At 35.3% G+C, this 24,888-nt stretch overlaps 1 protein-coding gene across 1 annotated transcript in view; it reads right to left on the reverse strand.

Moving 5' to 3' along the window:
* ADAM10 (ADAM metallopeptidase domain 10) overlaps nt 1-24,888 on the reverse strand; it is a 51,865-nt gene that overhangs the window by 4,353 nt on the left and 22,624 nt on the right. Inside the window, exons 3-11 of the mRNA XM_072870176.1 lie at nt 20,749-20,867; nt 18,612-18,770; nt 10,181-10,284; nt 8,603-8,752; nt 7,320-7,412; nt 6,512-6,695; nt 4,184-4,347; nt 2,366-2,549; nt 1,207-1,357 (exon numbers count right to left, since the gene is read on the reverse strand). Of these exons, the coding sequence (XP_072726277.1) occupies nt 1,207-1,357; nt 2,366-2,549; nt 4,184-4,347; nt 6,512-6,695; nt 7,320-7,412; nt 8,603-8,752; nt 10,181-10,284; nt 18,612-18,770; nt 20,749-20,867 (1,308 nt within the window). The remainder of the gene's footprint in view (nt 1-1,206; nt 1,358-2,365; nt 2,550-4,183; nt 4,348-6,511; nt 6,696-7,319; nt 7,413-8,602; nt 8,753-10,180; nt 10,285-18,611; nt 18,771-20,748; nt 20,868-24,888) is intronic.

A 24,888-nucleotide genomic window follows, 5' to 3' on the forward strand; every position in this document is an offset into this window, starting at 1 on the left:
AAGAAAAGAGGTGGCAATGGCACCTGGTGTACTCAGAAGGAAACAGCTCCTCACCATAGGTGAAGCATAAAACATAAAATCTCAGAAACCAGTTATAAAACAAGATAATGTAAGGCCTTTATTTTGGCAGAAATCACAAGAATTTGCAAGGGGGCGGGGGGAGACATGCAAAATTATTGCAACTATGAATTCACAGGTGATGGTCCTTCTACTGTCTACACTGTCAAATACATTTTAGCAGTAGATGCTACTTTTACTTCCACTCCCAGGATGACAAAGATCATTTTTAGGGCAGGAAAGTTTAATTAGAACAAAATTGCGTATGTTGTATTAAAAAGTTGAGCTGGTTTAGACTTAAAAATAATAGTGATTTTCTCTTCATCTTTGGCTAAGAGTCTAACCATATGTTAGATTTATGTCTGTCTCTAGAGAGGAACAAAAGCTCATGCCTTTCATGTGAAAAAAATTCACTTAAGTTTTCAGATGAGGTAAAAGTTTACCATGTATCTTAAGTCATGGAACTAAAAGATAGAAGTTGATTTACTTCCCTGTAAGTCTTATGATCTTTAAAAGTTCCTCTTACAAATCACTGTGTATACAACACTGCCGAGATACAAGCTGACTTAAAAACATAGTTTAATTTCATTTATAAAACAAGCACTTAAAAAAATTTTTTTTTTTAAAAATCAAGCAACTATATCATTCAGTCATCTTCCAGTTAGGCAATGCTGTAGAAATAGCACTAGGATAGGATCCAATTTCATAATATTCTTGATTATCCTTTGGGTAATTAATACTTTCCTGTACCTATTGTAAAAACAGCATCCTGGTCGTGTTTTTCTGAATCATACAGTTTTTGCAAGACTTTTGCACAACACATTTCCAATCAAGATAACAGAATTTCAACACATATTTGTCTGCACTGAGTATTATGATATGTTAGCACTGATAACAATCCAGTGCTGTATTATGTTTTTTCAAAAGCTAGAGAACAGTCATCTAAGGGAAAGCAAGCTACAATTCGCACCAAGAATTGCATAGCATAATTGTGCTTATGAACTTCTCACTCACTGTATAAGGCATTTTAAACAAAAATAAATACTTTAAGAATAACGCAGGTAAACAGATTCAAATTCTAAAATACTAATTATAGCTACAAATAAATCCCAAAAAATTAAGGTGTACTGTAACAGACATGCACAATACCTGCAGTATTTGCCTGGTTTTAACTTGCATTTTTTATCTTCTGATTGGTTTGCATCGTAACAGCATTCATCTTTACATTGGTCACTGTATCCACAATCACACTGTTCTCCTTGTTCAACTAGTCCATTACCACAAATGGGTTGACCAGACTCTGAAAAATGCCAGTATATTTATGTACAAAGAATATGCAAATAGACTCACAAATGTTAACATCAACTTGCAACAGCATCCAGCTAACCGTGACTGAAAATGCCTGGTCAAGATAGACTTCAGACTAGGGCTCAAGTCAACTTGCATTATTTGCTTGCCACCCAGCCTGGTCATTCCTACAATTCATAGAATTTTAAGCCTCTGAGTAAAACATTTCTGCTGATAAGAGTGGGAGTTTCTTGGGTGGATAGGAAATCAACAGTGATAAGAGGAACTTTTCTGCTAAGCCTCCAATGGAGCAGCATCCTTTCTTGCACTCCTCCTCTTTTAACAGAGTTTGAGGACCTTAATACAAAACCTGATGGTACTGGGGTGAACTACTACTACTCCAAAACCCAAACCTACTCACTGCACAATCTCAAAAATTTTGTGAGAGCTCACACATCACAGACTCCAGAAAGAAAATTCCTGCAAAATCCTTAATTTTTTTAAATGTTTAAATAGAATTTCCTGTATTTTAATTTGTGCTCCTTACCTCTTGTCCTTTCACTGGGCATGACTGAAAACAGTCGGGCCCTGTTTTCTTTACTCCCTCCAACCAGGCATTTATAAAGACAGACAAGACGACCCCCCCCCCCCCGCCCCGTCTTCTCTTCTCCAGACTAAACAGTCTCAGCTCTTGCAGCTTCTCCTCATATGTCAGATGCTCCAATCCTTTAATAATCTTTGTGGCCCTTTGCTGGACTCTCTCCAGTATGTCTGTGTCCGTCCCGTACTGGGGAGCCCAGAAGTTGACACAGTACTCCAGATCTCTAATTAAATTCTTTACTTACAGAATCTTTCAGTAAACTAAAAAAAAAAAAAACCAAACCAAACAAACCCACACCACACAAACCCCAAAACACTAAGATAAATAAAAAAGTAAAATAAAAATTAATAAAATAAATTTCTAATTAAGCATAATAGTAATAGCTTAGCCATTCTGCTTTCAGGATGACTAAATACATACCAACAAAACAATTATTTCTTTTTTTCTCAAGAACTTGGCTGATATTTCGAATGCTACAGATAGAGAACTTATTGTTGTTAAGTTTGTCCCCAGATGTAGCTCTTGCATACATGATATAATTGCCATTTTCTTTCTGTCCCAAGTTTTTGGACTCTCCTGGAGTGCACTCCATTCCAGAATCATGCTGCAAAACAAATATTTTAAAACTATTTCTATTAAGACAGCTTCTCTAATCTGCTATCTTTTTATACATGTGCAAAAGTAACCTGATTTGGTAACCTTAACACAGTGAGAATAAAAGGTTCATAAAAACAAAACACCATCTTATACTCTAAGGTTTCTTGGAATACAAAGAGTATACAGAAAACAAAGGTTTGTTCTGGGGTTTTCGTTTGTTTGTTTTGTTGTTTGCCTCCCCCCCCCCCCCCCCCCGACAACAGTAGCAAGTATCTAATTTCTTAAGTTTTAGCTTATTTGCATTCTTGGTAATGCATACCCCAAGTGCATGTCCTGGAATGAATACTGACTTGAAAAAGTTGCCATCTCCTAAAAAGAGTGGCTTTATGATCACAAAAGGGTAATAAGTATTCTGTGGAATAAAAGCAGGAGGTGTTAACTGAAACAGCAGTCCTTTCTTTTTGCTTGTTTTGAGGGAGGTGCAAAGATCTTCAGAACAGAGCAGAAGTCTGTTTCTGTCAGCCAGTGACTAGTTCTATACAATATCCAGCATGATGAATGAAATGCATTACAGGTTGGAATACTTGCAATTAGCAGACTGACAACATACTAAGTTTTTAAGTCTAAGAGGAACTCTATTTACAGAAATACAACTATGTTGAAAATTTTAAAATTTACCTTCTTCTTTTGGAGACATAGGTTGTGAGAAATATATCATTTATTATAGTTTGGTAGAACCAAACATGTACTTTCACATATTTCCCTGGATCAAATGCAACTTCGAGTAAAATTAAAATAACCATCTTCCAGGCTGATCCAAAAGATGTTTCACTCAGTGGGTATGGTTTTTCAGTTTCATGTGCTCGTATTTTCAGTTATACTTGGAAGGCTTGTTCCCACTCAGAGCAGTGGTATTAGGGATTTTCTCAAGGCACATGAAGAAAACATTCACATGTGAACATTGTTTTGGAAGGACTCGTCATTCCTGTCATACCTTGATTTCATTTTACTTCCAAGAGTAGAAAGCCTATATACTGAAGTTTAAAAATAAAAACCCAAACCAGAAAACTTTGTTCTCATCTCCAGCAAAACCAAAAGCCTCATGCTTTCAGCTTGCCACAGACAAATCATGTCCCTAAATGACGGAGACAATTTTGCTCTAAAATATTGTTCTTGGTATCTTAATCTTCTCCATGATTTTCTTAGGTAAACTTGTAAGTATAAATAATTTAACTTAAAAGAGCCAGTTCTATCTTCATTTGTTGAATAAAGTGTCATCTTAATCAATTGCATTGATTCTTCCTTCTCTCTACGATAAACTAAAATACATTTAAAACATGTGTGTGACCCTAGTCTTCAATAAAAGACAGGGAAGTTTTTAGGAATAACATAGTCCCTTTTAAGAGATTGAACTAGTAAAAATAAACAAGTCAAAATCCAGTGTTGCACCAATGTTGTCAAATACTCATAATAGGGGCTTAGTTCATCAACCTGTTTTTTGTTTGTATGCAATGTGCATGCACACATGCATATGCAGTCATGATCATATTTTCCTTGTTTGTAAGTAGTAAAAACTCCATTTGCAAATCATGCACTTCAAAATGGTTGAAAATGAGTTAACAGATCAATAGTAATACTCACAGGTGAACCAAAGTTATGCCCAACCTCATGAGCAAAAGTAATGTGAGAGACCTTGGGAGGAACATGAGAGCCATAGTTCTGAACAGTGATGATTCCAGTGTTCAAAGACTTCTTCTTACCATCAGAATACAGTTTGCTCTTTTCACATATTCCACCAGAGCTCCCTGCATTTAGTCAAAAGCACAACAGTTAATCATTTAAGAAAAGAAGTACTGTGGTTTTTTTAGTGACATTTAGATCAAGAAACAGCTTGCCTCCTCAGTGGACCCTTACAGACTAAGAGTTCTCCTGTGTAATTAATATTAACCCAACTTTGAAAGTAGATTAGATTTATCCACACTAATGCTCTCAGCACTGAATGGATACATTCACACAAGAAGTTAGCTGTTTTAGAATAGCTATTAAGAGCTATTTTGGGCTTTCACTGCACTGACAAGCTCTGATTTCATCATACCTGTAGTACAAGACTAGCAGGGTGCAATGTCCAATACAGGTAGCCTCAATCTACATCCCATTTGGATTTTACTCAGTAAAAAACAAAACAAAACAAACAACCCCACAGTAAAATCACAGGAGATCCTCTCTCATAGCAAGAGCATTTACATAAAATGCCCAAGATTTGCTGACAAGGATATATAGCTAAAGTGACTCATTTTTCCACTGTACAAACTAAAGCTGAAAATGCTTTTGATGTGTGGGTTAATCAGACCCACATTTAGAAGGTCACCAATCAAGTGCATCACACTCTTTGGAAAAATCTTGAAATTGTGACTTTAATTTCACTGAATTTTTCCATAACTTAAGTTCGTACTAAGGCATTACCAATGTTCTAAAATTCAGCTATTCTAATGCTAACATAAATGGTGTCTAAATAAGTTTCTCTAAAGAGCTTTCCTTGCTTTCTGAAGTAAAATTTCATTTTAGTGAAATATCCCATTTAACCTATGTCAGTATGTATGTTAAGAATGAAAATCTCAAAGCAACTTAATTTTACTCAATTAAATTTAGTTTTGGAAGCAGTGTTTACAGAATGCACATTCCAATTCATTCTGTGCTTGCTTAATCTATACACTAGCCTAGTCATCACAGACCCAGTTTTCTTACTTACATAGGCCACCTGTGTATTATTTTTCCTATGGTTCTTCCACAGTCACTAAGGTTAGTCCACACAGGTCCCTCTAACATACTTACTACACTCATGGATCCACTGATCTGTTACCCCTCTGAATGCTCTACTAATACTTATTTGAGCATTTAAATCTCCTCAAAGCAAAGTCTGAGAGACTGTCTGAGACATTTTCCACATAGTACTCTACAACCAACTTGTGCTTTAGAGGAAAGTACAGCAGAAAACAAAGTGAGGTTATAATGTATAGCTACAGCTCATGAACGGTTTAATGTTTCTTCCACAATCACTCAAATTCTGTTAAAGCTCTTGATAATGTTCTCATAAAAGTATCCAGTCTCTTGCAAAGTCTCATAGAACCTGTTGTTCTTCACCCTAATTCCTTATTATATAGAAATAACTTGAGGGAAGAAACAAGGGAAGACTGCTCCTTCTGAATTTCTGATTTTGATTTATGTGAAAGTTTCCACAATTCGAATTTGTGCTGAGCTATATTTAAAGAATTTGTATTTACTCAGATTTAAAGACTAACAATTTCAGATATATCATTTTATAAAACTAATACATCCTATAAAACTAATACATCCAGGACAAACATCGAGATGCTGAACACATGAAGACCATTGCTTGATTTTTCACATCAAGAGACATACTTCAGACCCAAAATACACAACTAGATTGAAACTAATGAGAAGCAGTTCAAGAAGAGTCACACAATAATTATACTGGTATCTCCCAGAACAAGATCTCATTGATTTTACTTTATTAAAAAAAAAAAAATTGCTTCCAATACTACCTAGAAAACCTAAGGATTCTGCAGTGTAGTTCTACTACAAAATTAAAACTGCATAGTTGTAAGTTCTGTTTATATATAGCAGAAATACTTGTTTCTTCTGTCACTTTACTGGTCACTCATACCTATCATAAATAAAAAGCCATCCAAGTAATACCACCTTTGTCTAACAAAAGAAATGTTTTTATTGTTCACATCTTGCTCATCAGAAAGACAGCAAGACTAATTGACACATAAGCTGTTTATATTTAAAAAAAAAATCAATCCACACCTAACCAAAATTGTGAAAAGTTAGTTACAGGATTTTTGTGTATTTGCTGTCAATTTAAAAGACATAGTTTCTACCTTTCTTCTTTGTGTCTACCTACAATACTTTATCTCATAGCACTGAAGGTTTGGATATAATTACCTGAAGGGGCTCCAACCCAAGCCAGACCAAGGACTCCATCATCAAAATCACGGTCTGTAAACACATAGGCCAAGCAATAATCATCATGATTCTGTTCTGAGTTCAGTTCCAGAAACTTTTCCACACCAATATTAGGAAATCTGAAGGGATTGGAAGAGTCCCTCTCATCTACAGTTGTGTTAATCTAAAAGTAAATTGAAACAAACTGTAAGGCATGATTCATTTTCACTTCACTTGTAAATACCAGCTAAAAGGCTTACTGTTGTCAATACCTTGTTAGGTTAAATAGTTAAAGATGCTGCTAAAGATTTACAGGCCTTGACAAATTACCACCCCAATATTTGGAAAAACAAGCTCTACAATAAATAAAGAATTGCATTTGTGTAGTAAATCCCCACTCTCTTATTTGTTCCTTTTTCCTTTCCATCAGTACCCAAAAGTTTATATTTATCCTCTTAAATCATCACTTTTAGAAGGAACTTGCAACCCAGATAGCCATTATCTATTTCAGTATTAAAGTTCTTGGAGAGCAATACAGTCTATTTGCCACACAGTTAACACTGCTGAAACATTAAGAAGTTGATTCCTATAAAAATTGACTACAGCTTAATAACAGAATTAGCAGGCTTTTGACAATAAACACTAAACCCAAACCAAATAAATGGGTTAGGGAACCATTTACTGCAGAGACACTTGTGTTAAAAAATTACTAACAATAAATGTTACAAGTAAACAGCAACAGGACTTTTGAAAAATACAGCCTCCAAGCAGCATCAGTGAAGCTATAAGTATTTCCAATACAACTTACTCTTATTCGTTTCACCATGAAGCTGATGTTACGGATTCCTGAGAAATCTGTTGACTGGTAAATTGTGTCAATTGCTTTAACATGGCTGGATATCTGTCAAAAATGAAAGTAGCTACAGTTCAAAGATCTATGCACTACACTATAGCTAATCTTAAATAGCAACAACTGCAAGGCCTATACTTTTACATAGAAGATATTGTGCAATATGAACTCTAACAGGCCTTTTAAATCAAATGCTGATGGCAAATAATGGAAATAAATCACTGCATAACCTAGTATCTGCATTGCCACCATGCCAGGTAACAGTGAAGTATTTTGCCATTTGCTTTTTTTTTTTTAAACACTTAATTCTATCAACTATTCACATACCTGTTTGTGATACTAATTCGATTCATTGCTATGATAAGATTGCACTGCAGTTAAAATTGTATTCAAAGCACTGTATTTCTTTTTTTGAGAAAAAACTCACTCGTTACAGCATTATTCTTTCATTTCTGGTAGAACACAAATGTGAAAAAAACTGATCATTTACCTTTTCCAGGAGCACATAGAAATGCTAACTCATTGAAAACCTGATTTTGAAGGTGACTTCAGAGCTTTGGAAAATGTTATTCAAATTGAATTGCGTACGTACAGTGTGATGAATAAATAGTAAAAGTCAGATTTGCAAGTGGCAGTGAAACTTAAGACTTCAAGAGAAGTATGTTAACATGCTAGTTGTATTTTTAGCAAATGATCAGGAAAAAACAACCCCAACTTTTTCCAGTTAATAGTATATTGACAAATGAAAAGCATCTGCCTTTAGTTGCCACTGCTTTTTTAACCTTCCACTACATCAGACACTACAGGAACAGATCTCAGTGTCATTAGCTCACAGTGTTTTGAACTAGAATTTCAAATGGAAGGCTATGCAAGTGTTAACACAGAGGCTTGGCAGGCTGTCAAACAGAACAGAACTGAACTCTTCAGGAAGTATTATTTTTCTGAGTAAGAATTGAGAAGAGTCAGACTGCAAGTCTTGCCCAGAGGTGCTAAACAAACCACAGCTACCATTATTAACTAAAGGAAGCACAAGTGCCCAGTACTTTTGTCACAGATACATAGCATCTTTTTAGTGAAATTAAAAAAAGCTGTTTCAATAACATCAAGATCACTGTTACAAATGAAACAAGACATTCTAAAGCAAATAAGCAATAATATACACAATTAAATTACATGAAATTTATCAGAAATACACAAATAAAGTAAAAGTAGATTGTTTAAAACAAAGGGATTGGAAATACCTGTGCAATAACAGCTTCCCTTGTTCCATAATGCTTGTAGAACAGATGATCAGTCTGAATATACAGCTGACACGTATTTTTTTCAGCCTGAGTGGCACGCTTTTTTCTTAAAAGCTGTGGACCATTGTTCCTAGGCTCTTCAAAAGTCTTCTACATATACACAGGAAATAAATATATTAATTTTGTAGATCTACATGCTGCACTAGGTTACCTAAAAATAGCAATGGATTTTTATAAACATATTCCACTAATACAAACACATTTTCATTTTTTTTTCTTTAACCCACAAAGTTTCATGAATCTTGAATTAAACTAAGTATGTTATAGCCAGTTTTCAAGTATGCCATCTATTTTTAATGATCTTGGTCAAACCCTTCTGTGCATTTCATTTTATATTACAAAAGGCAGTCAATGTGAAATAGCTTTTTTTTAATTCATGTGATCTTTGGAATTTTTCTTTTTCATAATCCTTTTCCAAGATGAACAAAGAGTTTGTAGATTAGAAAAAAAAAAACCAGTGTTGTGGGACTTAAATGCACCCTCCCTAACACAGGGTTATTTCACATTGTAATTACCTTATCTACCTCAGCAAACAGAAATACTTAAGCACTTCAGTATGGAACAAATGGTACACTAAACATGAAGTTAAAGTAATGCTCATTAGTCAGAGCAGTATCTGCTAAACACATTTGCCTTCTGATATTCACTGGCTGATGGCCCACTCTCTCCATGAAGTTTTACAAGTAGATTTTTGGGAAACCATGTTATTGTTACCAATGCTGAATCGTGTACTGCTGTTGATAATTTCTGGAGTCACTAAGTTGATGCTGCTATTTAACAAGCCATATTGCATAGTTTTGTTGCCATATACTTAACTGAGACCACAAAACGATGCCAAAACTTGAAACTGCTCAGAACATAGCTAACACTAAGAGAAACTCAATAATTTAGTGTTGGAAAGTGTTGGAAAAAAAAATCCAATTTCATGACAAGTGGTGCAAACCTGAAGGCAAAAAAACTGCAGGACTCTAAACAAGCAAGTGCCTTCCATAGACTACTTACCTCCTATTACAGGCAATCTGTAGCACACTGTAATCCTTTCAATCTTTCAATATTGCTAGTAAAACACTCCCACTCATATCACTTCATTTACCACTGAAAGCACTCAGATACTACAAGTGTGTTGCATTAACATAACCTGAAAATCTAAGTTATTACTCTTGAAGGACCAATATATTACTTAGAGATCAAGGAAATCTTGAAACTCTTCCTTCTCAACTGCAATAAAGTATATTCCTCATCTCGAGCTTGATTTCCACATCCATCTAAAATTCCACTGGTTGAAAAATTTGAGATAATGTAGGATTCACTAAGACTATGAGCTAGCACATCTATGCTGCAGAAGCAATGAGAAAATGAATTTAGAAAAATTATGTTAATAAGAAACCTCTAGCAATAATTTAAGTACCTCACAATGTTGAGGGATGATGACTGACCAAAAGCAAGAGACAGCCTACAAGAAACAGGAAGTTATTACACTGATTTCTAATCAACATAATCCATTAGCCTGTATTGTACCTCTGTTGTTGGTTCTTCTATACCAGTCATCTGGTACTTCTGCATTCTTTCAAATACTGAATGATCTGCACAACCTCCTTGTGGTCCATATTTATGTGGATATTCTAAAAAGAGGAAGGCCAGGTTGAGTTTTCAAATTCCAAGCACAAGTGCAAAATATGGCTGTATCACTGCTACTTATTCAGTTTGTGTCCAATATTGCTCGTGTGGTTTGAGGGAAGTATTCTAAGATTTAAACTTTATGCAGCTGTCTTTTTTTCATTAAACATTTCTACTAAGACACATTCTTAGTTTTACAAACAGAACAAAACTGACAATTGCTTAACATTGTTTTCTTATAGATAGCAAAATAAAATATGATAAGCAACGTCTAACATAAGAACCAGAGCTATTATTTACACATGTGTACCGATTAGCTTGAACTAACAGCAGCCTTAAAAAATGGACTCACAATGGAAAATTATTAGAGATCAAGTATACTAAAGAGTGCTTGGATAAGAGAAAGGTTTTTTTAATTCTACTCGGTAAACTAAAACCAAGAAACCTTGCTAACATTCTTAGAGGATTCTGTTACTTTATTCATCTTCCCTGAATTTTTTGAAAATTTTTATATTATGCAACTTAACTACCAATCCATAAAAACTAAACTCTAATGATCCTTGGTTTCAAACTCAACTCTACAATTCTAGAACTACGAGTTTGCTAGCAATTTTATTGACAAGGTGAAATGCACGATTTCCATTCTGGAAAGTAAACAATACAATTAAGGATGAGATATCTGTGTGTATACATATATATGCGCGTGTATAGATTTAAAACTTACAGAATTACAGATTACAAAATTTACAGATATATTTAAAACTTACAGGCAAAGTAAAACAAGACTGAAAAGAAACATTTTCATCACCTCCTTACTATAGCTCACTGTTTAAATTTTAAAAACAAAACTGTAGTACCATCTGGGTACACGTCGGTTAAACATGCTCGAGATCCAAACTAGCTCAGTGAAAATATCATACAATTGGCTGCTTACCAAGAGTAATTCTTTTAATACTTGTCAATGCAGATCTCATTGCACATGTGAATGTGCTTCAGACATATATGGTTAGGTCTTGACTGTTAATACCTATTGGGGATTTGTAAGCAACCTGTACTTGCAGAAGCTTCCTCTGGAGATGAGAAGTGCTGAAGGGAAGAGGTCTTGTCCCTTCAGTTTCTCTGCAGATTGGATCCCATTATAAATTGGTGCCCCAGTAAGAGATAATGGAGTACAGATTATGGGAGCCACATATGTAAATACTTAAGGAACCAGTTTTAAGGAACCAGTTTCTGTAGGGCAAACCATGGTTTTACCATCATCTCAACAGGGTGCAGGTTTTGCCAGAAATGTGTAAACTTTACCAAGGTTTGTTGGTGGGTTGGGTTTTTATTTTTGTTGGTTTGGTGGGGTTTTTTCTTTGTTTGTTTTTTAAGAAAGTGTGAAGATCCAGAATCAGAGTAAATGGAACAGGCACATAGGAGTAGATTTATAAAGTCTAAGACCTGGCACTGAGGACCTGATGTCCACATTATATTCATTTCAGGGGATTTTACCCTGGACTAGCTCTAGTCTGGTTCTGTGGAGTCAAAGCCTGTTAGCAGTTGGAGTACAGTAGATGCAGTCTTGGAGTATGCACTCTGGTACAGTTTCATCTGACAGTTGCCTTTAATTATCTTTGATTCTCATACCTGTTTCCTGCAGTCATACTGTATGATACTGCTAAACTATTTCAATATACTTTGCTTGCTTCAGATTTTCTTGCTATATCATTAGGCTCTCAACTTTGTATTTCAATCATTAAAAGCTGGGGGAAAAATTAAATAGCAAACAGGAATAAAAAAAATATCCTTGGTATACAGCTAAAGTTGAGTTCTGAAAAAACCAAACCATTTAATACAAATTTATGCTCCAAAATACCCAAAGACCGGATTCAGCGGATCCACCAATAAGCTTAAAAGGACTGATCAAGAAATAAAAGCAGTCTTCCTACCTTCATTCCTCTCAAACACACACATATTTACAAGTATTTAAAGAGGTCATGTTTAACACTGTTTTTTTAAAACTAGTTAATGACAAATGTGGCTAATTTAAACATAGTTAACTTCATGTTTTTCAAACTGGGTCCTTTTCCAGGTACAAAGTATTTTAGTGCAATTGTAAACTTTGCTTAGTGGGAAAGAACCAGATTTAATAAACACGCTTCTTGGCAAAAAAAGTTTCAGCCTAAGCGTAACTGAAAGATTATAGTTGGGTGTAAAAAAATTATCATCTCACTAGCAAATTAACTTTATCTACTGTAAAAGTATCCAAGTACAGTATTGTATTTAAAAAACTTATTTCCAGTCTGAATTTTGGAGATGCTGCTCCAACATACAACAAAATCACTTTTTCTTTGGTCAACTTTATGCCTACTCTGTTTTGACTAGTGTTTGCCAACAAGATTATGAGATTATCGATATTGTGTGGGAGTTAATTTGTTTGGATTCTAATAAGGTTGTTTCTTTAAATTAAAAAGAAAAAACCTTTTGACAGGTAACTACAATGAATGTGCAGTACTTAGGTTTTTGAAAAAATCCTAGACTTCTGAAGAACTGGTATTTTCCTGTCACTATTTTACAGAAATGTTAATGAAGTACTGTTATTAGAGCCCTGCAAGGTTATTTAATTATTTTCTGCATATTAGTTTCCCACATTTCAATTTAACACCACACAAATACCATTTTTGAACAGCTGTCTCATCACATTCCTCCCAGTATGGTTAGCCCTAGCACAGTGCCAGAAAAATGAAGAGAGAAAAAGACAAAAAATGCTCTTATGGTAAGCCACCTCACTCAATTTGATTAGCAACATAGTGGAGCACTGGCTTTGCTATAACCAATATTAAACAAAAAGCACCACTCATTCACTGTTGAGGTCATCCATACTTTTTCAAATCCTGTTTACTAGATTGGAGTTAAGAGCAAAGTATTATAGATATGATCCTTCCCTTCACCACCACCTTTTTTTCCTCCCACCATAGTATTAAAAAAAAAATTTCTACTATATTTAATCTAACTAAAATTCTCATTACCCACTACCTGATTTCACACTGCCAACCACTTATCTCTGCAACAGAAGCTACACAAGGGCAGAGTAATGGACAATACTGTCTCACCATCAGCACACTTCGTCTACATAAAACCATCGTGATTTTAAAGCAGCTCCTGCAGGTGGTAACTGCAGGAATCCACAGAAATTAACTGGAAACATGACTGCACAGCATATTTTGCACGAGCACAAAATGCCATTTTCTGCTATCACCACACTTCTTTTCATACTCTGTGGCATTGTGACAATTGACAGACTAGTACTAGAAATAAATGCTCTCAGTGCTTTACACAAAATAAGCAGTCTTTCCTCTATATCTTGTTTCCAAAAGAGGTTAGGAAATCTCTTAATACATTTTTAATACTGAATGTCTGCAATTCAAACAAATATTTCTCACTTCAAAAGTAATACTCTAGTAAGAAACCCTTTAAAAGCACGACAGTTAAAATTATAAAGAATTGAACATGAAACAGTCTGCAACAGCAATTGCCAAGGTTTTGCACGTGCTGGAAAAGACAAGTCTCCCACGGACAGATTTGAATCCACCCTGCTAAACACAGGAGGCAGGTAACAGAGGATAGTTTACTTTGGAACCACATCTAGCTTACAGAGAAAGTTGCATACAAAGCCTTCTTTTGATAAATGCTGCATTACCCCCAAACCATGAAGGCACTGTTCCCTCTTCCTCTTTTGAGACTTCCTGTTTCCACCATCTCCTGCAGCAGTCCCATTTCTAGAGCTACGCAGGAAGTACATGGTGTCAGATGACTTGGACAGTTTTGACCCACAGAAGTCTGGTCCATGCTCTTGTGATGCTTTTAAATGCTTTGAGAGGCACAGCCTTCTGCCAGCTCTATGGGATCAACAGCTTCTTCGTCTATCCCTACCACAACGCTGTGAATTGATCAAAACACATGCCTTTACCACGAAATGACTGCTTACAGTGAATGCAGAGCTGAGGAAAAACTAGAAGCCTACTTTCCATCAGATCTATAAAAGAAGAGCTTAATTGCAGGATCAATTCTCTAACTAGAGAAGATCCTCAGGCAAAACAAATACTTGAATTTTCTTTTGCCATTTTCTTTTGCCATATTGTCCAGTTTCCCATTTTCCACTTTCAATTTTTGTACATCTTGACAGAATGTTAAAAAATAGTAAACAGTAGTAATGTAATAATAAGCCTAAAAAAACGACAAAAAAATCTTGTCATTTCATACTTTCTGACAACAATAACTTATTCTAACTAGACGGCAGATCATTATGAATGATATATACAACTACAGATGCTCAAAATAATAATTTTCTTCCTTTTAAAAAAGGTACTACCTACCACAAAGAGATTCCTGATCACAGGATTTTTTTTCTTCTACTTGTCAGTAAATAGTATGATCTGTGAAGCATTTAGCTTAACTACTTAATGGATACTGGATTTAGGCATCTGGGGCAAGGATATGGCATCAAGCTTCCATTAAAAATGATGAAAATTCAGTTCAACAGCCACAGAGATTTGCTCAATACCAGCAAACACAATAGTGTCAGAACAAAATTCAAATTTAAGCAGATACAAAAAAAAGTTATTACAGATTTCATTCTAAGCAGTCTGTCACACTGTGCTCCCATGACAACTGCCAAGTAGACCTTCATTATTAAATCGACAACCACAATATGAAAAAAATAAACCAAGTTCTCACTAATAATACATAGTTTGTAATGGTCAGTTTATTCAGCAGATAGGGCTTTGCAAAATTACAAAATACTTCACTTTCTGTTCTCAGTTGTATAGTTCTTCCAAGACCATAAAGACAATTAAATGACCATGTTCATTTTCCTGAAGGTCTGAACAGGGTTTTCCTGTCTACTGTTGATCTGAGGAAATACCGATTTTGTATTTTACAGTATGAACTCAGGGATACATTTGAAGCATATATGATTTAAATAAAGTAAATATAGTTCCAATGAAATCCTAACCCTTAAAGAAAAGTTTCTAAAGTATTTTAATGACAATACCAATTTGCATCTTTCTAGTGCTAAATTATAAAACAGTTTGATCAAGAGTGGTTTAGAAACTAAAATCATTCAACTTGTGTTTGGAGTCATGAATAGAAGGCTGCCTTCCACTGGTCACCACATCCACTGTAACAAAAGCTGCCTTATAAAGTTAACAATATAATCCCCATTTACAAAAACCCCTTTTGTTTAACTACTGAATAAGAACTCATTGAGATGCTAATCATATGTTGCATTGTGATTTCTGAAAAGCACTAAAAAGCATATTGTTTCAAAAGGCTGAAACATGAGTGACCAAAAAATATCCCAAATTAAAACAAAGATGACTTCTTCCCCCAGTCTATCCTGAGTTAGAAATGTGACCATTTTTGTTGCTTTTGTCCTGTCTAAGATACTAGTGGTTTGACTTTCACAAGAGTTAGCTTTAGATTAGAGCAATAACAACAGATTTGCATGCTTGTTTTTATTTTTAAAGCTACTGTAAAGCTTAGCTTTTTTTAGTTGTTGGGGTTTTTTTGGAGCTGCAGTTCAATGCAAAAATAGCTCTCATGAAAGGCAAAAAAAATTTTAGCCTCAAAAGCACTATTCAGAAAGTGACAGAAGCAGTTGTATAATTCAGATATTTCAGACCACAGAAATCCTAGAGGCATCTAGGATACTAATGAAGAAAGTTAAACTATACAATCAGAATGCATGCACATCAGACTCTGCACTGACAGCAACCAACAGGAGTGGCACATTTTCAAACAGTGCTGCCTTAGACTTAGCTCCAGTATGGGCTATTTTCAACCATGCTGAGCAAGCAGCAATGTTCACTCACTTGGTGATTTGGAAGCCATATTGTACTGTTGCTTTAATATGGCTCTCTGGAATAGATTTAGACAATCCCCTCAGATAATCTGATTTTGATTCTAACTGATGGTTTTGATGCACTAGATTCAAGAGAAAACACAGTGTAAGCCAACATACCATCATCTGAATAATTAAAAAAAAAACCATATCCTGCTCCCATTCACTTTACTAAGACATCAGTATGAACCAATTTAATAATTAGCTTTTTCCAGCTGTCAAGTGGTCCATTTACTCCTCCAACAGAGACCACTTCTACAAAATAGCAATAGTAACTTTCACAAAATCAAATTATCTGCTTCTTAAAGGTACAGTTCTATTTCTGTCATTAGTTGATAACAGTGAAGAGAGTATTTTTAGTCACCCACTATTTACAGCACAAGGAACTGGGACATGAGACAATCTTCTTGCTTGTCTCGCCCCTTGGAAACTGGGCGAATCATTTCACTGCCTTATGTCCCTTTACTTCCCTCCTCCCCCTCTTTTCTACAACAGGGTTAATAAATTGACTTATTTACACAGAGTGCTATGTAAGTGGTAGTCCAGTATTCCCACTATCAAGCAGCAAATTGAACTGTTCAGTGAGACCTATAGAACATACCGAAGAATTTAGAAGTATGTACAAATTATTAACAGAAATGTTGTTATAAAAGACATATCTTATGGTTTCACACCAGGCTTCTGTTATTTTTTTTATCACTTTTCCCCACTACTCTTCTGTTACAGGGTTTGCTGCTGTAATACTCCAACAGCAGCTAGCAAGGCGAACTGCTTTCTCCGACTTTCACCTGCAATGCTCTGTAGAGCTCAAAATTAAACACATGCTGCAACTTCTCTTTGAGAATCAAAAGCATTATATGGAACGCTATCCTATAAAGTTACTTTATTCTCAAATATGGTTCTTGTACCAGGAAGATATACATTTAGTCAGTCAGAAAACAAGTGTAGCTCACAATGTACATAAAATTCAGTAACTGCATTCATTCAGAAGCTCTTTAAAATTATGCAACTTCTATTTGATTTTGGGTTACTAATCATACTTACAGAATGGGGTAACAGGAAGATCAAACATATCTGCTAGCTCACAGCGATTTTCACATACTCAAAGACAGCACACATACTGCCACTGAATGTAAGATACAGCTGTATTCCAGAAGCTTTACTCAATTCAAAAAAAAACAAAATTTGCTGAGTTTTTAGCAGAGAAAGATCATTTCTCTTCACTGCATTCATGCAAGAGAAGTAACCAGAGAGAGTATTATGCAATAACCCTGTGTTTTTCACTGTCTTACAGCACAGAGAAAATTATAATATATAAAACCAAATCACAACCAGAGATTTTTCCTCATCTATGCTCCTATTTTTGACATTTCTTTTCACAATACAGTCTCATTATGATGTACTTTAAAAATGATTTATACATGTATCATCATGACAGTGGTTCAAGTCATTTCTAGTGACCTAACCCAAGACTCTCCATCCAATTTCAAATGAGACTTCAAACTCCAGTCTTCTAGGATTTGCACAATGGCCCGATGGGACAAGTTTTTAAATAAAGTTATAATTTAAATTGATTTTTAAGCAAGACTGAAGTCCTACATAAAGTTAGCTTGCAACACACAACTTCTTAGCTTCAATAACCAAAACCTAAAGTGACTCTCTCCCAACATCTACTTGGAAGGATTGAAACTTGGAATCATAACTTTATTGCAGTATTTTTGGGGTTCAGCATAAAGTTATTTAAACATCAAATAAAACTGATTTTTATTACAGCTGAGGACCGATCATACATAAAAAGGCAGGTAGAGTGCAGGAGAACTCTGATGCATCAGTTCTGAAGTTGTAAAAGTCTTCCATGGTACCTTCTCATCCTTCTGGGCACTTACAACTAAAGCTAGACTTCTGGGGCTATACTCTTCAAATTCAAGTAGTATTCTCTGTACATTTCCATCAGGTGCTGTGTAAACTGAGACATATTGGGTGCCACTACATCTTCTAAAGAGCTCTCTGAAGGCATCTGTGACCTATACATGCAGGGGAAGCTTTTATTTCCCACAAGTACCACCTTCACTAGATGTAGGTAAACGCTTCGTGACTTGAACTTTAATTATCCTTTATTTTGCAGATCACAGAGAAGAACAATCAGTATAGAGCATTTTAAGAATGCATTTTTCAAAGTAAACATGTATAAGCAGTGTATTTTCTACTCAATAGATACACTTAAGCTTGACTGCTAAGGATTTCTTAAAACGGCAGAAATAGGAAGACTCACTTTGGTTTGCCATAAATCTCTTTCACACCATAACTCTATATGAATCACTTCAGGACAGCATGATTCACAGTATCATATGCAAGCCAAAGTCTCATTTGATGCTTACAAATGACTTACAGTTTTTGACATTTAATAAAAAACAAAATTTATCTGTAGCACAAAATGGAAGTACTCACTGATATCATCTTCATGATAAATTACAGAGTGGAACGGTAGAGTTTTGTCCTTAATATATCTCTCTGCTGGCTCAATATAAAAGGTCCCACTGTGAGTTTGGATGAATCCTTCAAATTTTCCATCAATAACAGACCCATGGCTAAGACTTCCCTGCTCACCTGTTAAGGGAAAAAGTGCATTAGGGTTTTTTATTCCTTTCTAAAAGCTTTCAGTCCTGTGCAAACTTCAAGCATACACACTACCCAAGGTGTTAAGCAGACAATGCTAAAGCATGATACTTGCATAATTATCCTGATCATGCACCAGTTCCCAACTGCTAAAAACCTATATGAATTATACAGTAATAAGATTCTGGATAACAGCAGTAAGACATTCTTGCAGAAAGTTTCTGTCTGAATTTTTAAGACTGAGATTATTCAACAGTAACACATACAGTTATCCCAAAATCATAGTTACTAAGTTCAATAGCTTCCTAATCAGGTACATAAATGACATGTTTAAAAAGCATGTAATGAAGAATTCAACTCCGCATTTTAAAGCTGTCACATATACAGCATGTAATCCTATATCCAAGTCCTGTCCTTATACATCTGTTCATACAATTATTAAAAAAAAAAAATCAGAGTGTATACCAAACTTTGAAAGCTTTCAAAGAAAGATTTCCCTATATTGAAGACATCCATTTTTCTCTTCAAGCATAAGCCTCTTAAAACTGTAGCTAGGTTTAAATGTGGGATGGAGTGAATTTGTATTTGAAACATTCACAATCTGGAAAAGTACAACTGTCAAAGTTTAATCATTGACAGCTATAACATGCAGCATCCCCAACAAGCCTTTTCCATGAAAAGGATGAAAGATTACTAAAAGAATGTTTATGTACTCCTCCATTGAGGAGGGTTCAGAATCACACTATCAAATTATAAGAACTGTACTCATTCTTATCATTAACCAGCACTAATTTCTAATTAACAATTATCAAGAATTTTATAAAGCTCATGCACAGTACTGAAATTTGGAAAAAGTATCTTGAAGATATGCCATACAACTCTTGAGAGAACACTAAAAAGTAGAAATAGGTTTCGTAGAACACTAATATTAAAGACATTGGTAAGTGATCCCAGATTTACTTCAGACTATATTCTATTAGAATGTGCATTAATATCCTGAACTTATAAGCCGTGTACCTTCAGAAATTTCAGAGTACTTGGAAGGAAGACTCGTGATCTAAATGGTAATAAAGAACCAATAGCAAAACAGTTTATTTACTCAACTCTAACTTTGTTCATGATCTTCATGACAAGTACGAAGTTGGGTTGAATGAGAAAGATAAAGAGGATTAAACTAAAATGTAGAGTAAGCCCAGTGAGTAGGTTCATGGAGATCCTTTAATCTCATCCCTCAGCAATAAGGAAAGAACCAAAAGCATTTTGTGAAATTATTTCAGAAAAAAGAAAAAGATGCAACAAAAGACCCCACACACCTTAAAAGTCCTCTGACCTACTTAAGTCAACTGGTAAATTGGTCTACCTAGATGCATATAAAGTGCTAAGCATGTATACTTCTTTTTGCAGTTTAAGACAGTCACTTCAAGACTGTAGGACATTACTAAGAGATCTTCAGGAAGGAGTTAGATTCCTCTCAGGACCAAACAGACTGTATAAAGAAGGTCAGAGTAAGTCTTAATCCTTCTCTTCTTTTCATCTGCTTTTAATTCCTTAATTCTCCTTCCTTTTTAATCAATTTTATCTTTTGTCTTTACTGAAATCGGGTATATTACCCTTAATGATGGTAGATCTATATTCCTTAAGTTCCTTTAAACTAAGAACAGTACCTGATTTTTTTAATGCAGGCAGCTTTTTCCTTTTCTTTTTTTTAAATGCATCAGACTTCTATGAAGAGTATGTTCATAAACAGAGTTGAACTTCAAGTTCTATGGATATGAAAATTATTAGGTAAAATACTCATTTGTTAAGTGTGACTCTTATATGAGAATAAAAGCAGATGGAGTTTAGATGCATTAAAGTTTAATAATGAAGACAACCTAATCATACAGATATTCATTTTCTGCATGTACTACTAAAAAAACTCCTGTTTAAAATGACTGCACTTTAATCCATTTTGAAGTGTTGTACTTACCATAAATGTGTCCAGTGTAAATATGGGAGGTATCATAATCAATTACTTGGTTTGATATTTCTACTTTAAAGTCATCACTAAAAAGAGATGTATCTCTCTTCATTCGAAGGTTGAAGTGTCTAAAGTGAATAAAACAAGATGGTAAATTGGCTTTGAGCTTCAGTTACAAGAGCACTAAGCAAAGTATTTCTAACCAACATTTTTGTGCAATTTGCAGACCCTGTAAAATTTATCTGTTGAAAATGTTTATACTCTACAAGAATTAGACTGTAGCCTAGAAGGATTTTCTTAAGCAAGATTATTGTCATGGTTTAACCCCAGCCGGCCACTAAGCCCCACACAGCCACTCGCTCACTTCCCCCTGGTGGGATGGGGGAGAGAATCAGAAGAGTAAAAGTGAGAAAACTCGTGGGTTGAGATAAAGACAGTTTAATAGGTAAAGCAAAAGCCACGCACACAAGCAAAGTAAAACAAGGAATTCCTTCACTCCTTCCCACCGGCAGGCAGGTGTTCAGCCATCTCCAGGAAAGCAGGGCTCCATCATGTGTAACAGTTACTTGGGAAGACAAAAAGCCGTAACTCTGAACATCCCCCCCTTCCTTCTTCTTCCCCCAGCTTTATATGCTGACAATTATGCCATATGGTCTGGAATAGCCCTTTGGTCAGTTGGGGTCAGCTGTCCCAGCTGTGTCCCCTCCCAGCTTCTTGTGCACCCCCAGCCTACTCGCTGGTGGGGTGGGGTGAGAAGCAGAAAAGGCCTTGACTCTGTGTAAGCACCCCTCAGCAGTAACTAAAACATCCCTGTGTTATCAACACTGTTTCCAGCACAAATCCAAAACATAGCCCCATACTAGCTACTGTGAAGAAAATAAACTCTACCCCAGCCAAAACCAGCACAATTTAGATGTTTTTGATACAAGTAGCTAAACTGATAAGATTTAAGCCAGAAGACAGGGTTAGACTAAAATGCATATAATCTAAAATGCTGACTTTGACTACACACTTGTTTTCATTCCTCCACAAGACACAGATGTGGCTTAAGGGAAAAGCCAACTGTTTTACTTCACAGCACTGTGAAGCAGAAGAGAGGAACAACTATCAGCTTATTTTACTTAAATGTCAATGAGAGTAATGTAAATGAAATGTAGGTGAGCTAATTACTTTTTCAACTGGAACTCAAAAAATAAGATGGGCCACAACATTTAATAAGAAATACTTAAACTGGTGGTTACATGCACAACTATGTAAACTACTCATTGAATGATCTTGTTCAAATTACAACACTACATTCTTTGATGCAAATCCTACTGCTAATCTTTACATGAAACATACTACATTTTCTTTGTACAAAAAAAAAAGTTTGGTTCAGTGAAGTCAAGCAACATAACTGAAGTGTTTTAAAATGCCTGACATTAAATGAATTCATACCTGTGACATCCGTTAGCTTGCTTCAGAATTTCATTTGGTATTCTCTTAAATTTTGTATAAACACATTGTGCAAATACAGATCAGTGAAGCTGTTGAAACTTCAGTCATCTCAACTCTACTCTATTTTCTTCCTATATTTTTCTCTTTCTGCACAATCGTGAAATTGAAGGATTATTATAGTTATGTCACCAATTTGTTACACAAAAAGTAACTCTGATAAGTTGACTACATCTATGTCAGAGTCTTCATCTAAAAAAACGTGACCAGTCTCTCAGTATACACGGTATACTAATAATAGAGCTGACTTTTCATAGTGAAAGCTAGTATCCATTTGTGCTAACAGCAAAATAACCAAAACAATTAAGCGCCACAGCGTAAAGTCAGTTACTTTTTAGTACAGTTGAAGCATATACAAAATATATCTTCAGTCTTCACTTGCACATTAAATAATACGACACTACCATTATAACTATTTTGAAAAAACTGTACATTAAGATGCAAAATTCAAGATCAAAAAGCCATGCCTACACTTAAAACCTGCTAAGGGCTCTAGTGACTCATGTTGACTATTCTGTAATGCAAACAGTATTTCACAATCAAACTATATTTATTTATTTATTATTGTTGCCACAGTGTTAATAAAGCTTCAAAGCGAGTATTCTCCTCTGGTGATGCGTTAGAGGTATCTACTACAAGGTTATGAAATTCTGAGATGTGGCTGGTAGATGGGGAAGGTTAAACTTCAGCAACTCCTCATGACTCTTGGGCTTTGTACCAAAACAACCAGTGCTCCTATTATAGTTTCAGTATGGATGTATTTTTTGAGGGCAGATTCTCCTGTTAAAAAGGAAGAAAGAGTTCACTACAGATGCACTTGAGTATTGGAGTCACTGAAGAACACACACCAGCTAGCAGTTAGTAGCTATCCACACCCAGACAGAATGGCATGTTTTATGATAGATAGTATTTATGATATCACGTAGAGACAAAAAAAAAAAGTCGTCTTCAGTTAGTCTCTTTACTAGCTCTGTAAAACTGTCTTTTGGTAACATAGAGGTTCATGAGGACAGGGAGATAACATGAACAACCAACCCAGAAAAACATCGCAGGACAGAATGCTACATGATTGCACAATACATTTTTCAGGGTGGGGGAAGATTAAGCCACCTTGTATGGCTCTTCTGGGCAGAAGTTAGAAATGAACAGGCAGAAAAAAAAATTAAGACCAGCACTGATAAGAATTTGAAGTTCATTCAAGTACTTCAAGAAGTTCTACTCTCTTTGGTTGTAATACACTGGTCAAGGTGTTAATAGAGATTTGAACTCCATTTTAGTTTGAGTTTTCCCTGTGACTAAGTTCTCAAAAGTTATCAAGGATGGATCAGACTCTTCAAGTGCATCTGAACTGAAGTGAAATGACAAGAGATCCTGGATACTTTAGAATAGCTCTCCTCCCTTCTCTAATATTTGCTAGAGGACTTCTTACCATAAGTCTGTAATTCTGCCTTTGTGATGAACCGAAGTATCTACTAATCCCAGCAAGAGCACTTATTATGGCTAAAATTACTTTTTCCTGGTGAAAAAGGTAGGTTTTCTGAAAAACCAACTCAATCTATATAGCACTTTTCTCTCAGAAGTGCAAAAAAGTTACTTTAAAATTAGATTTTTCTTGTTGTACTCATGTAAGTTTCAAATAAAATTGAGGAGCAATTATTATCTCTAACACTCAAATGCATCAGCAGTTTCTTTATCATTTTGAAGTACGCTATGTAAGACAATGCAGGACTTCTCATATACTAACTCCCATATATGTCAGCAGAGTGGGGAAAAAAAAAATGGACTTTATCTCAGAATGAAAGCAAGTAATTTACCAAGTTTAGCCTAAAATAACACAGAGTAGATAGATGAACTAGCTCTAGGCCTCAACTGTGAAGCCATCCAGGGTATCCTTTCCTCAATTGCCAAGTCATCTACATTTTCATCCTTACAAATTAGTGTGACATTCAGCACTGTGCTTCTGTTTGATTACGATTACGATTGTTGACTATCATCTAATCACGCTTTAGGGTCAGTTTTGAGTTTTGCCTGGATGGCCTGCACTACAGGATTGTGCCTTTGGAGGGGCAAGGGAAGCTCAGTAGAGTCTATGGAAGCTGGGAGTGGTTCTTCTTTCTGGGCAGGATACCTGTCCATCAATATTACCCTATCTGTGACTTCAAAAGGGACTGTAGAGGTTATATGTACCAAATAAAGTTTCACTAGTTTTAAAATTAAGAAGCCTCTATTTATTCTCCTTTCATTTTCCCCCCTTTCTTACTTTCTGCATTAGTACATAACTAACACTACAAATTCTAACCCATGCAGTTAATTATCTATTTACTAATAAAATTAGCTCTATTTGCAGGATTAGAGAACTATTTCAAATACAAAGTAATGCAGCCGTGTTTCACAATAACAATTCTCTGACCATTTGATTTCTTAATTTAGTTTAACAATTCGACAACATGACCGTCTCACAGCTATTTTTAAACAGGTCTTTTTTTGGTCATTCAAACATGCTTGATGGGAACAGGATTATCTGTCTGGACTGTTCACCCTTTTAGTAATGAAAAATGAAGTGACAAATCTTCCTTTAGTTCTCCCCCACCAAAAAAGGGAGGAGGAAAGAGAGGCAACTTCAGGGGGTGGTGGGAAACAAGCGTCTATTAATCT

The sequence above is a fragment of the Ciconia boyciana genome, chromosome 8 (assembly GCF_034638445.1).
Source record: "Ciconia boyciana chromosome 8, ASM3463844v1, whole genome shotgun sequence".
Taxonomy (NCBI): Eukaryota; Metazoa; Chordata; class Aves; order Ciconiiformes; family Ciconiidae; genus Ciconia; species Ciconia boyciana.